Source organism: Oncorhynchus mykiss, chromosome 32 (assembly GCF_013265735.2).
Source record: "Oncorhynchus mykiss isolate Arlee chromosome 32, USDA_OmykA_1.1, whole genome shotgun sequence".
NCBI lineage: Eukaryota > Metazoa > Chordata > Actinopteri > Salmoniformes > Salmonidae > Oncorhynchus > Oncorhynchus mykiss.
In genome coordinates, this window is record NC_050572.1 from 22,455,034 (window position 1) to 22,470,620 (window position 15,587).

General features: G+C 45.2%; 1 protein-coding gene across 3 annotated transcripts in view; it reads right to left on the reverse strand.

Moving 5' to 3' along the window:
* Positions 1 to 15,587, reverse strand: part of LOC110489405 (adenylate cyclase type 2) — an 81,478-nt gene that overhangs the window by 38,468 nt on the left and 27,423 nt on the right. For all 3 annotated transcript variants that reach the window (XM_036970831.1, XM_036970830.1, XM_036970829.1), the window contains 3 exons: positions 10,530 to 10,691; positions 7,500 to 7,649; positions 1,854 to 2,011 (listed from right to left, as the gene is read on the reverse strand). In XM_036970831.1, coding sequence (XP_036826726.1) covers positions 1,854 to 2,011; positions 7,500 to 7,649; positions 10,530 to 10,691 — 470 coding nt within the window. The remainder of the gene's footprint in view (positions 1 to 1,853; positions 2,012 to 7,499; positions 7,650 to 10,529; positions 10,692 to 15,587) is intronic.

The following is a 15,587-nucleotide window of genomic DNA, read 5'->3' on the forward strand; positions in this document are numbered from 1 at the left end:
GAGAGAGAGAGAGAGAGATGAATACACATTAAAACACATCAAAAGGAACAGCGTTCTTTTCCTTTCCTCCTCTACTTCCTCTCATCTGAGATTTCAGCACCGTGGACAGCGATGAACAGCAGCCATCTAAATTGCAGCCATTCCCCACTGTTTGGGAGAATCTCTGAAGAGAAATGGGCCTAACCAGGAAGACTATTTAGCTGTTACTGAGAAGACTTAGAAGACACAGAGGCAGGGGTGGACTTGGAGCAGAAATCGTCTCTGGAATTTCTGACACACCGGACAATTTGACCAGCCCGAAATGCCAGATGGCCAGTCGCTCCAGTATGGAGAATAATGAATACAGAGGTACCTTCAGCACCACAGGAGAGTCAACACTGACATCGACCAGTAGAACCAATCAGCAAGCCTATTTAGTTCACTAAGACTTAGAAGATTTCCAAGATAACCTATACAAGGGAGACCTTAGTACAGTATCAACTTACAATTCCTCTGATCCGAGTGTATTAGTTTGGAGTAGATTAACGTGTTCTCCTTCAGTGGAGATACAAGCAGATACTCTCAGTCCTTGAAAATACATTATTATCATAGAGGTCAATGGTAAACTACTTCTGAGCTCTACACCCTTCACAAATATTCACGCACACATAGACACAGGATTCTGCAAACACACAAATGTGTGAGAACCACTCCAAACAGAGGACATTGCTACATCCCTCTCAGTTCTACCACCATGATGAAAAAGGCATTACTAACTACAACCCAATAGAACTTCAATACATAGACAATGATTTGACTGGCATTATGATTACAGAATGTAGTTGAGTGGAGCTCTTCAGTTTACAGAAGGAGATCATTGACTGTACATATAGTATATAGGATCTACTTGACTCTCTAGTTCAACAGTGATCTCCAATAGAATCCAGTAGACTGGAACCTGCATCACTACAGAACAGAACAGAACAGTAGAGTAGGGTAGGGTAGAGGAGAGTAGGGTAGGGTAGGGTAGAGTACAGTACAGTAGAGTAGAGTAGTGTAGAGTAGAGTAGAGTAGGGTAGAGTAGAGTAGAGTAGGGTAGAGTAGAGTAGAGTAGAGTAGAGTAGGGTAGAGTCAAGTAGAGTAGAGTAGAGTAGAGTAGAGTATAATAGGGTAGGGTAGGGTAGAGTAGAGTAGAGTAAAGTAGGGTTGGGTAGGGTAGAGTAGAGTAGAGTAGAGTACAGTAGGGTAGAGTAGCGTAGATTAGAGTAGAGTAGGGTAGAGTAGGGTCTGGTAGAGTAGAGTAGAGTAGAATAGGGTAGAGTAGTGTAGAGTAGAGTAGGGAAGAGTAGAGTGAGATAGTGTAGAGTATAGTAGGGTAGAGTGGAGTAGAGTAGGGTTGAGAAGTATAGAGTAGAGTATAGTAGTGTAGAGTGGAATAGAGTAGGGTAGGGTAGAGAAGGATAGAGTAGAGTAGAGTAGAGTAGAGTTGGGTAGATTAGGGTAGAGTATAGTATAGTAGGGTAGATTAGGGTAGAGTAGAGTTGGGTAGATTAGGGTAGTGTAGAGTATAGTAGGGTAGAGTGGAGTAGAGTAGGGTAGGGTAGAGAAGGATAGAGTAGAGTAGAGTAGAGTATAGTAGGGTAGAGTGGAGTAGTGTAGGGTTGAGAAGTATAGAGTAGAGTAGAATAGGGTAGAATAGGGTAGTGTAGAGTAGAGTAGGGTAGAGTAGAGTAGAGTAGGGTAGTGTAGAGTATAGTAGGGTAGAGTGGAGTAGAGTAGGGTAGGGTAGAGAAGGATAGAGTAGAGTAGAGTAGGGTAGATTAGGGTAGAGTAGAGTAGAGTAGAGTAAAGTAGAGAAGAGATAGATGTGTACCTGACGTTGGTGTGTCGTTGGACATAGAGGTTGTGAAAGTTGTTGGTTCCCTCTGCCCGGCCGAAGTCCCTGTCCCTTGGTCCCTGTAACCTCTGAATGATCTCTGCCTTCATCACACGGGCGATATGGGCCGGGAGCAGGGACAACAATAACCTCTCCTGAAGAGAGGGAGGGAGAGAGAGAGATATGTCCTGTGATGTCCAAATGAACTGTTTTAGGTGTACAGTGCACCCGGATATTTATGAGTGCATAACTCTGTATCAGGGCCAGGTCTCTCTATGGGTAATAACAGTAATATTAATGGAAGGTTACTAAAAGCTATTTCCTGTATTCAGTCTCTTAAATTGCAGGAAATGTACTTGATTCACAGTCTGCAATTAACCATGTGTGTGCATGTGTGTACATGCAGGCGCGTGTGTGTTTCCATTGATTGCAGTGAGTGTAAATCAGAATGACTAGCACTCATCACAACGTGGTCAATTATTTCTCCAGCAGCAGGCTGGGAAGGGAAGCAAACATTTAGATGTGGTACCAGCTCAACTCTAGGAACGCAGATCATCTCATTTAATTAAGAAGTTTTTCTCTCACTTCCTCCAGTTTCTGCTATCATGAACTTGATTATATGTCTTCATCTATGTACGACAATAACATTTTCTCAAGCCTGCCTGCCCTCTGGGATACCAGATCAATGGGTCATTTTAAGTGATTTATAAACAGAAAATCACTTAGTTATTCTATTTCCAGCTTCTAAGAGCAACAGAGGATGTGGTGGTACGTAAGAGTCAGCCAGTTGTTATAATGCCTTTATGAAGTGACATTAAGATGACCTTAACGTCTATGTAGTGACATAATGAGGCAGAAAGAAAAGTGAGTCTGCTGGACAGAGATACCGTGTGTGTGTGTGTGTGTGTGTGTGTGTGTGTGTGTGTGTGTGTGTGTGTGTGTGTGTGTGTGTGTGTGTGTGTGTGTGTGTGTGTTGGATTTCAAAGTGAAGGAATTTATGATTTTTGCTTTGTCATAAACAGAAAGAAAATCAAAACAGCTGCATATTTTTTTTTAATCGATCAGACATTGTTTCAATTCAGAGGGAGGAGATGGAGAGGAGGGGAGCGAGGGAGGGAGGGAGGGAGGCAGGAAACGAAGGAAGAGAGGTTGTTAACAAGCAAAGTCTATTTTTAGCCACCAACCGCTGCAGTCTCTATCCTATCCCCAAACCTCTTCTGAATTTAATTTGCCACTGTGTTTTAAGCAATGGGCTCAAAGTGTGTGTGTGTGTGTGTGTGTGTGTGTGTGTGTGTGTGTGTGTGTGTGTGTGTGTGTGTGTGTGTGTGTGTGTGTGTGTGTGTGTGTGTGTGTGTGTGTTAATTTGCCTCTGTATTTTGGGAAAATTTGCCTGTGGTGTGTGAGGGACATAATGACCCGCCCTACTATCTACTAAGCTGCATTTATGAGTCACCCCCTAAGGCACCCATACAAACACACACATACACACAAACACACACCCATACAAACACACACATACACACAAACACACCCATACAAACACACATACACACACACCCATACAAACACCCATACGAACACCCATACAAACACACACATACACACACACCCATACAAACACCCATACAAGCACATACAAGCACACACACACACCCATACAAACACACACACATACACACAAACACACCCATACAAACACACATACACACACACCCATACAAGCACCCACACAAACACCCATACAAACACACACATACACACACACACCCATACAAGCACATACAAGCACACACATATAAACACACACACACACATACCCATACAAACACACACACATACACACAAAGACACCCATACAAACACACATACACACACACCCATACAAACACCCATACAAACACCCATACAAACACACACATACACACACACACACCCATACAAACACCCATACAAGCACATACAAGCACACACATACACACACACACCCATACAAACACACACATACAAACACACACACATACACACACACACACCCATACAAACACACACATACACATACGCACACACACATACACACACCCACCCATACATACACACACATACAGACACACACACACACACACACACCCATACAAACACACTCATACACACACACACGCATACACACACCCATACAAACACACACACACACACTCACACACATACAAACACACACTCACACATACACATACCTACACACACACCCATACAAACACACACATACACACACGCACACACACATACACACACCCGCCCATACACACACACACACACACACACCCATACAAACACACACACACACACACAGACACACACACACACACACCCATACAAACACATACCCATACAAACACACACATACACACTGAAAAAAAGCCTCCGATAGAGGTGCCGGTTTAAAATACAGGTACAACTGTCCCATTGTCCCATTGTCCCAGTGTCCCAGTTAGAGGACATAGAGTGACCAGTTGGAGACAGAGAAACAATTCACACTTTTAATACCACACTCAATACAGACACACACACAGCGAACAGGAAGGACTCATGTTGAAACTGTCTAGTGTAAGTGATGTGATTGTCAAAGACACACTAACACCAGTTGGGAATGTCCAGAGGCAACATTGTTCATGGGGAAAGGGTCCAGACGTGAGTTGAGTTGGAGGACAGCAGTTTATCGAGCTGCTAGATGTTCTTTACCATTCGGCCATCAGATTTGCCACCAAATCTATGCTCCTCTGTAAACTGGTCATCTCTGAATACATGTCGCAAGACCCACTGGTTGATGCTTATTTATAAAACCCTCTTAGGCCTCACTCCCTCCTATCTGAGATATCTACTGCAGCCCTCATCCTCCATATACAACACCCGTTCTGGCAGTCACATTCTGTTAAAGGTCCCCAAAGCACACACATCCTTGGGTCGCTCGTCTTTTCAGTTCTCTGCAGCTAGCAACTGGAACAAGCTGCAACAAACACTCAAACTGGACAGTTTTATCTCAATCTCTTCATTCAAAGACTCAATCATGGACACTCTTACTGACAGTTGTGGCTGCTTTGCGTGGTGTATTGTTGTCTCTACCTTCTTGCCCTTTGTGCTGTTGTCTGTGCCCAATAATGTTTGTACCATGTTTTGTGCTGCTACCATGTTGTGTTGCTACCATGTTGTTGTCATGTTGTGTTGCTACCATGCTGTGTTGTCATGAGTTGCTGACTTGCTATGTTGTTGTCTTTAGGTCTCTCTTTATGTAGTGTTGTGATGTCTCTCTTGCCGTGATGTGTGTTTTGTCTTATATTTCTATGTTATTTATTTTTGTATTAAAATGTTTAATCCCAGCCCCCGTCCCCGCAGGATGTTTTTTGCCTTTTAGTAGGCTGTCATTGTAAATAAGAATTTGTTCTAAACGGACTTGCCTAGTTAAATAAAGGTTAAATATAACTTTTTAAATATAGAGGTTGTCTCAGCCTGCCATCCTGGAAACAGCTGAAGAGTTGAGAGGCAGAGTGGGGTTCTGCTGCTCCCGGGCTAGACCACTGGTTGGCTGACCAGGTCCACTGACTCTGTTCCCTGGTGTGAAATGGCCTTCTGATGCAGGACAATTGGTCGCCTACCTCAGCTGTAAGAAGTCACAAAGTTTGTCTCTACGTCCCAGGGCCAGAGAGAGGGTTTGAGAGAGGTTTTTCTACTGCTGCCCCAAAATGTATGAAGTAGATTTTGAACTCAGAAGAAACCCTCTTGTGCAGGCATGGCTGTGTCCCCAGTTTCCGGTTTGTGAAGGCCAGTGATTTTAAGACACTGGAGGAGGCAGGAGTCCCGCAGCCCCATGTCGCCACCCGTTCCATGGCATGGAGGGGGCGGGTAGTGAGGGTCAAGGTACTCACAGTGTCTGTGAGGCTGGACTGCCCAGCTTGAGTCATGCCATGCTGCTAGAGGTGTCCAGGCTGGTGGAGGAGGCCATCCCACCAGGTCAGGCCAGGTATCTTCAGCCAGAACAGGACAAGCGCACTGGTTAGGTGGAGGCTCTCATATGGGGGCTAGATGTGCATCCTGGTTCGGAGCCAGAGGCAGGTCGGGTCTGGTAACAGCAGGTTGACCAGGAGAGACTCAGGCTGTGTCGGTTGGGGTGCCAGCTGAGTGGCTGCAGGGCTGACTGGCAGTCTGCAGGTTGACCAGGAGAGACTCAGGCTGTGTCGGTTGGGGTGCCAGCTGAGTGGCTGCAGGGCTGACTGGCAGTCTGCAGGTTGACCAGGAGAGACTCAGGCTGTGTCGGATGGGGTGCCAGCTGAGTAGCTGCAGTGCTGACTGGCAGTCTGCAGGTTGAGCAGGTTGGAGCTCTGCCACTTGCTGGACTGGCTGCAGGGCTGACTGGCAGTCTGCAGGTTGAGCAGGTTGGAGCTCTGCCACTTCCTGGACTGGCTGCAGGGCTGACTGGCAGTCTGCAGGTTGAGCAGGTTGGAGCTCTGCCACTTCCTGGACTGGCTGCAGGGCTGACTGGCAGTCTGCAGGTTGAGCAGGTTGGAGCTCTGCCACTTGCTGGACTGGCTGCAGGGCTGACTGGCAGTCTGCAGGTTGAGCAGGTTGGAGCTCTGCCACTTGCTGGACTGGCTGCAGGGCTGACTGGCAGTCTGCAGGTTGAGCAGGTTGGAGCTCTGCCACTTGCTGGACTGGCTGCAGGGCTGACTGGCAGTCTGCAGGTTGAGCAGGTTGGAGCTCTGCCACTTGCTGGACTGGCTGCAGGGCTGACTGGCAGTCTGCAGGTTGAGCAGGTTGGAGCTCTGCCACTTCCTGGACTGGCTGCAGGGCTGACTGGCAGTCTGCAGGTTGAGCAGGTTGGAGCTCTGCCACTTCCTGGACTGGCTGCAGGGCTGACTGGCAGTCTGCAGGTTGAGCAGGTTGGAGCTCTGCCACTTCCTGGACTGGCTGCAGGGCTGACTGGCAGTCTGCAGGTTGAGCAGGTTGGAGCTCTGCCACTTCCTGGACTGGCTGCAGGGCTGACTGGCAGTCTGCAGGTTGAGCAGGTTGGAGCTCTGCCACTTGCTGGACTGGCTGCAGGGCTGACTGGCAGTCTGCAGGTTGAGCAGGTTGGAGCTCTGCCACTTCCTGGACTGGCTGCAGGGCTGACTGGCAGTCTGCAGGTTGAGCAGGTTGGAGCTCTGCCACTTGCTGGACTGGCTGCAGGGCTGACTGGCAGTCTGCAGGTTGAGCAGGTTGGAGCTCTGCCACTTGCTGGACTGGCTGCAGGGCTGACTGGCAGTCTGCAGGTTGAGCAGGTTGGAGCTCTGCTACTTCCTGGACTGGCTGCAGCACCGGAGAGCTCCGGCTTACTCCAAAATGAAGGTGCTGGTTTAGGTAAGGGATGATTGCTCTGGATACCCGGTTAGAGGCACAATGACGAACAGGACACAGATTCAAGTTCAATCCTTTAATTGCCTCAGGCACCGAATTGGTGTTCTATTTTTTTTTACTTACACACACACACACACACACACACACACACACACACACACACACACACACACACACAATGTATACTGCATAAGCTCTATGTGCTTGTGTGTATATGCGCATGTGTCTATAACTGTTTATGTCTGTGCAAAGTAGGCCTACCTGCTGGTGTTTCTCAAACTCCAGTTTGATGGGGGACTTGATGCAGTTGCAAGTATCCTGGTAGGTCTGTCTGAGGGCCAGGTTCATCAGGTGCTTATGGTACGCTCCAGCCAGGTTACCACACGTAAAGATAATGATGTTAGCCAGGATCTGATAGAGGAGAGGAGAGGAGGGGTAGGGGAGACGAGAGGAGAGGAGAGGAGAGGAGAGGAGAGGAGAGGAGAGGAGAGGAGAGGAGAGGAGAGGAGAGGTAGGGGAGAGGTAGGGGAGACGAGAGGAGAGGAGAGGAGAGGAGAGGAGAGGAGAGGAGAGGTAGGGGAGATGAGAGGAGAGGAGAGGAGAGGAGAGGAGAGGAGAGGAGAGGAGAGGAGAGGAGAGGAGAGGAGAGGAGAGGAGAGGAGAGGAGAGGAGAGGGAATAAAATAGCCTTAGTCCTCCTAAGAGAAAATTCTTATTCACAGACTGAATACATTTTACAGACTGAATACATTTTACCAGACAACCAATCTAACAAACCCACACCCAGACATTACCATTGCCATTCCTGACTTGCCGAGCTAAATAAAGGTCAAATAAAAAAATACAAATATAAAAATATCAAGGTGGACTTTATTTAACTAATTATGTGACTTCTGAAGGTGATTGGTTGGCTTTATTTAACTAATTATGTGACTTCTGAAGGTGATTGGTTGGCTTTATTGAACTAATTATGTGACTTCTGAAGGTGATTGGTTGGCTTTATTGAACTAATTATGTGACTTCTGAAGGTGATTGGTTGGCTTTATTTAACTAATTATGTGACTTCTGAAGGTGATTGGTTGGCTTTATTTAACTAATTATGTGACTTCTGAAGGTGATTGGTTGGCTTTATTTAACTAATTATGTGACTTCTGAAGGTGATTGGTTGGCTTTATTTAACTAATTATGTGACTTCTGAAGGTGATTGGTTGGCTTTATTTAACTAATTATGTGGCTTCTGAAGGTGATTGGTTGCACCAGATCTTATTTAGGGGCTTCATAGCAAAACGGTTGAATACATATGCACACACCACTTTTCACTTTTCCATTTTCAACTATTTTGTGTATGTCCATTACATGAAATCCAAATAAAAATCTATTTCAATAACAGGTTGTAATACAACAAACGAGGAAAAACGCCAAGGGGGATGAATACTTTTGCAAGGTGCTGTATTAGCCTTCTGACTACAATGAAGAGCAAGACGTGCCGCTCTGTTCTGGGCCAGCTGCAGCTTCACTAGGTCTTTCTTTACAGCACTTGACCATATGACTGGACAATAATCACGATAAGATAAAACTAGAGCCTGTAGGACTTGCTTTGTGGATTGTGGTGTAAAAAAAGCAGAGCATCTCTTTATTGAGGACAAACCTCTCCCCATCTTTACAACCATTGAATCTATATATTTTTTACCATGACCAGCTAAGGTGACACCAAGTAATTTAGTCTCCTCAACTTGTTCAACAGCCACACCATTCATTACCAGATTCAGCTGAGGTCTAGAACTTAGGGAATGATTTGTACCAAATAAAATGCTCTTAGTTTTAGAGATGTTCAGGATCAGGATTTATTTTTTAAATAAAATTATTATTTTTTAACCCTTTTTCTCCCCAATTACATGGTAACCAATTGTTAGTCGTTACTGTCTTGTCTCACAGTGGCCTCACACATCAGACACCCCCTAACTGACTGATGCATGGGCCTCATACAGACATGAGGAAACTTCGGTCAGCTGGTGGGAAAGAAGGGGTATAGAAGAACACAGATGCTATTGGAGACTTTAATAAAATACTGAAAGAGTCACATGTGAATGACTCAATCAAGAGAAATGCAAATCCCCCCCACTCTCTCTCTAACATACACACAGAGGAGACTCACAAAGATAAACTCAGTGTCTGACGCCAGTGCAGATGAAGTCTTCTATAATCTAATAACCCAATGTCCATCTATACAACTCAATAACACATGATTGCCCCATAAACCTGCCCTAGTACACACATCTTGTTCATGTAGTTTGCCACTATGTCAACATCAGGCTCATCAAAGCTCTGTAAATGAATAGACATGGGTCTTCAGAAGACCAGGCAATACGTGTGTTTAATACATGTTTATTTACAGAGACATGTAAAGGGTTTTTCCAGTAGACCATGGTGTTTGTGTGTGTGACTGTGTGTGTGTGTGCACACGCAAGCACCCTGAGAGGGATAGAGATTGGCTGAGGTTGTGTGTACCTGTGTGTGCATGTGCACGTGCCAGCCTACCTGCATGCATACCTATGTCACAGACTTTGTGGGTAACATCCAAGCCTTTTATTTCTGGCTATGTGAAAATTGTTAGCATTGACATACTGATGCATTAAGTTCTGTTGTACCTTCACTGACCTAGCTAGCTTCGATAGAGCAGGACATTATGCCCAGTTCATTTATTCCTCGGCAGCATCAAAGATGGCATCCTATTCCCTATGTTGTGCACTACGTTTGACCAGGGCCTGTAGAGAATAGGATGCTATTTGGCACACAGGCTCAGCCTCTAGCCCCAGCTCTCAGAGTAGCTATTCATTTAGACTGAGAGCTCTACTCTGGTAATGAGGAGCGTACTGAGGGCCCACACAGAGCAGAGAGAGAGAGAGAGAGATCGGGAGGAGAGAGAGAGAGAGAGATCGGGAGGAGAGAGAGAAGGGTACAAACAGAGAGAGCCGCTGGATAGAAGCAGGTTGATGTTGATTGTCTTGCACTGGAGGCAGAACTGAGTGATTTCCAGTAGATGGGCCAACTGTCAAAATGGGTTATATCATAAAAATGTATGAAAATCAAATGTATGTGTGTGTATGTGGTGTGTGTGAGTGTGTGCTTTGAATCTGTGTGTGTGTTTATGTTTAAATGTGTGTGTGTGTGTGTGTGTGTGTGTGTGTGTGTGTGTGTGTGTGTGTGTGTGTGTGTGTGTGTGTGTGTGTGTGTGTGTGTGTGTGTGTGTGTGTGTGTGTGTGTGTGTGTGTGCGTGTGTGTATACCCTTACCTGCCACACCAGTGGTTCCAAGGCTTCTGCAGTAAACGCCAGACACACACTGAGTGTGATTGTGTGTGATAAACATGTGATGATGCTGGCTAGGACTGCTCCCCTCATGGAGAACGGCAGCATGGTGTAGACCACAAACACTATGAACAGGAAGAAGGACACCTGGGAGAGAGGAAGACACAGGATGTTACCGGGGGAAACTTTAACATGTTACACCACAAACACTGTGAATAGGAAGAAGGGAGAAAGGAAGTAGGAAGTCATAGGGAGATTCTCAATTGGACAAAAGTTTGTCCTCTCCTCGACTCCTCCATCCTCCTTTCTTCTGTGATCCGGAAACCAAATAAGTGGTTGAGTGGTCGAGGGGATTGTCAATTCGTTAGTAGGCAAACGAAGGAGTCTGCTCCACTCCTCAATTACCTTCTTTGACAGAGGACGCACAAGAGCGTCCTCACGGCATCTAGCACAGTGTTTTACAATATGCCACACACCTTTGAATCAGCTGTTGTTTTCTTGATGGAGAAAAGCATGCACACATTTAAAAACAATACTCTACTTAATGTTTATCTATACAATGTCTGCCACAACTAGCTACATTTGTTGTATCACTTTACACATTTATTTTGGGATCCACCCAGGTTAACATCCTTTGTCTGAAGACGCGTGGGTCGAGAAGGAGAGTCTAATTTCATACAAGCGCATCTGTTTCCAGAAGATGGAGGTGAGCAAAACCAATTGAGATTCTCCCCATTAAATATTACAGGGAGACACTTTAGCATGTTACACGATGACATCCTGGGAGAGAGGAAGTAATGGAACATTCCAAGAAGTCACTTCTGTCACTGCACTATGTTCCACCAGGCATCAGCACAAACTTTTCTCTGACTCTTAAATGTTTGGTCTACTACATAAATCATGACTAGGGTTACAAAATTCTGCAGACTTATCCAGAAATACCCCGTTTTCCAGAAATTCTGGTTGCATGATTCCGGATTTCCTGCTGATTCCTGGAATCTTCCAAACATCATTTTTGGGAAAACCCCTGAATTTTGGGAAAGTTAACAGAATTTTGCAACCCTAATCATGAATCACGTGTGTGCATTAGCCTACTGAGCTAAATCCTTAGGCAAGTTTGCTCATTATACAACATTAGTTTGGGGAACCTTTTGCAGCACAGAGTTAATAACAGCCTAAATCATACCACGTTATAGTTATAGCACTAATGATATACCAGGATCAGAACAGGAAAGGAGGAGCTGGACACAGGAACTAAACAAACAGATAAGGAGGTCATGGCTCAGAGCGTATCCCATCACAACCCATGGCCCTGACTCCATGGACACGAACCAAGACCTCACTAACAGGAAGTGGTGTCTGACAGGGACAGGAAGTAGGAAGTGGAATAGGACGTCAACAAAGGGTCACGGTGAGTGTCTATATCACAGTAGTTCAAAGGGTTCAGGAAAGACAGAGAGATGACAGACACTATGACTACTAGAGGGATAGAGGGATATTGTGCAGAGATTTGATTTGATTTACTAGGATTCCCATCAGACGACGCCAATGGTGACAGCTAATCTTACTGTTGTCCGACATTTAACGAAAAAGACATTAACAGACAAAAGACTTACAATTTACATACATTAAAAAACTAACATGTAGTGTGTGTGCACCTGTCAGTTCCACATACATGTCAGTACATACACACAACAAGTAGGTCAAATGGGGGAGACTGTTGTGCCGTGAGCTGTTGCTTAATTGGGTTTTTTGAAACCAGGTTTGCTGTTCACTTGAGCTATACAAGATGGAAGGGTGTTCCATGCACTCATGGCTCTGTGTAATACTGTACATTTCCTTGAATTTCTTCTGGACCTGGGGACTGTGAAAAGATCCCTGATGGCATGCCTGGGGGTGTAACTGTGTGTGTCAGTGCTGTATGTAAGTTGACTATGCAATGGTATTTCCATAAAAACAAGAAGTGACGCAGTCAGTCTTTCCTCAACTCTTAGACAAAACAGACGGACATGTATAATATTAATGCAGTGGTTTGTGAAAGTATTCACCCCCTTGGCATTTTTCCTGTTTTGTTGCCTTACAACCTGGAATTTAAGATAGATTTTTGGGGGGTTTGTATCATTTGATTTACACAACATGCCTACCACTTTGAAGATGCAAAATATTTTTTATTGTGGAACAAACAAGAAATAAGAAAGAAAATATAGAAAGCTTGAGCTGTGCATAACTATTCACCCCCCCAAAAGTCAATACTTTATAGAGCCACCTTTTGCAGCAATTACAGCTGCAAGTCTCTTGGGGTATGTCTCTATAAGCTTGGCACATCTAGCCACTGGGATTTTTGCCCATTCTTCAAGGCAAACCTGGTCCAGCTCCTTCAAGTTGGATGGGTTCCACTGGTGTACCGCAATCTTTAAGTCATACCACAGATTCTCAATTGGATTGAAGTCTGGGGTTTGCCGCTTGCTTGCTTGGTGGTTGGTGCATGGTGGTGCCCCTTGCTTAGTGGCGTTGCAGACTCTAGGACCTTTCAGAACAGGTGTATATATACTGAGATCATGTGACAGATCATGTGACACTTAGATTGCACACAGGTGGACTTTATTTAACTAATTATGTGACTTCTGAAGGTAATTGGTTGCACCAGGTCTTATTTAGGGGCTTCATAGCAAAAGGGTTGAATACATATGCACACACCACTTTTCTGTTTAAAAAATTAATAATTTTGAAACAAGTTTATTTTTTCTAGGTCTCAGCAGTTATTTCACTGTAGAGCCTCTAGCCCTGCTCAATATGACTTAACCAACCATGTTATCCCACCTCCTACATATGCGATGACATCACCTGGTTTAAACATCTCTAGAGACTATATCTCTCTCTTCATTACTCAATGCCTAGGTTTACCTCCAATGTATTCACATCCTACCTTACCTTTGTCTGTACACTATGCCTTGAATCTATGCTATCGTGCCCAGAAACCTGCTCCCTTTACTCTCTGTTCTGAACGTGCTAGATGGCCAGTTCGTATAGCCTTTAGCCATACCCTTATCCTACTTCTCCTCTGTTCCTCTGGTGATGTAGAGGTTAATCCAGGCCCTGCAGTGCCTAGCTCCACTCCTACTCCCCAGGTGCTCTCATTTGTTGACTTCTGTAACCGTGAAAGTCTTGGTTTCATGCATGTTAACATTAGAAGCCTACTCCCTAAGTTTGTTTTACTCACTGCTTTAGCACACTCTGCCAACCTGGATGTCTGAATCCTGACTTAGGAAAACCACCAAAAACCATCACTAACTATAACATTTTCCGCCAAGATAGAACTGCCAAAGGGGGCGGTGTTGCAATCTACTGCAAAGATAGCCTGCAGAGTTCTGTATTACTATCCAAGTATGTACCCAAATAATTCGAGCTTCTACTTATAAAAATGCACCTTTCTAGAAACAAGTCTCTCACTGTTGCCGCTTGCTATAGACCTCCCTCTGCCCCCAGCTGTGCCCTTGATACCATATGTGAATTGATTTCCCCCCATCTATCTTCTGAGCTTGTGCTACTAGGTGACCTAAACTGGGACATTCTTAACACACCGGCCATCCTACAATCCAAGCTTGATGCCCTCAATCTCACACAAATTATCAAACTCCAAATCCATAAACACAGGCACCCTCATAGATCTCACCCTAACTAACTCGCCCTCCAAATGCACCTCTGCTGTTTTCAATCAAGATCTCAGTGATCACTGCCTAATTGCCTGCATCCGTAATGGGTCTGCGACCAAACGACCACCCCTCATCACTGTCAAACGCTCCCAAAAACACTTCTGCAAGCAGGCCTTTCTAATCAACCTGGCCGGGGTATCCTGGAATGACATTGACCTCATCCTGTCAGTAGATGATGCCTGGCTATTCTTTAAAAGTGCCTTCCTCACCATCTTAAATAAGCATGCCCCATTCAAAAAATTGAGAACTAGGAATAGATAGAGTCCTTGGTTCACTCCAGACCTGTCTGCTCTTGACCAGCACAAAATCATCCTGTGGCGTTCTGCATTAGCATCGAATAGCCCCCGTGATATGTAACTTTTCAGGGAAGTTAGGAACAAATATACACAGGCAGTTAGGAAAGCTAAGGCTAGCTTTTTCAAACAGAAATTTGCATCCTGGAGTACTAATTCAAAAAAGTTCTGGGAAACTGTCAAGTCCATGGAGAATAAGAGCACCTAACCTAATAACAGATTACCGACCATCTCGAATCCCACCGTACCTTCTCCGCTATGCAATCTGGTTTCAGAGCTGGTCATGGGTGCACCTCAGCCACGCCTAAGGTCCTAAACGACATCATAACCACCATCGATAAGAGACATTACTGTGCAGCCGTATTCATCGACCTGGCCAAGGCTTTCGACTCTGTCAATCACCACATTCTTATTGGCAGACTCGAAAGCCTTGGTTTCTCAAATGATTGCCTTGCCTGGTTTACCAACTACTTCTCTGATAAAGTTCCGTGTGTCAAATCGGAGGGCCTGTTGTCCGGATCTCTGGCAGTCTCTATGGGGGTGCCACAGGGTTCAGTCCTAAGGCCGACTCTCTTCTCTGTTTGCATCGATGATGTTGCTCTTGTTGCTGGTGATTCTCTGATACACCTCTACGCAGACGACACCATTCTGTATACTTCTGGCCCCTCTTTGGACACTGTGTTAACTAACCTCCAAATGAGCTTCAATGCCATACAACACTCCTTCCGTGGCCTCCAACTGCTCTCAAATGCAAGAAAAACTAAATGCATGCTTTTCAACCGTTCACTGCCAGGACCTGCTCGCCCGTCCAGCATCACTACTCTGGACGGCTCTGACTTAGAATATGTGGACAACTACAAATACCTAGGTGTCTGGTTAGACTGTAAACTCTCCTTCCAGACTCACATTAAGCATCTCCAATCCAAAATTAAATCTAGAATCAGCTTCCTATATCGCAACAAAGTATCCTTCACTCATGCGGTCAAACATACCCTCGTAAAACTGACCATCCTACCGATCCTCGACTTCGGTGATGT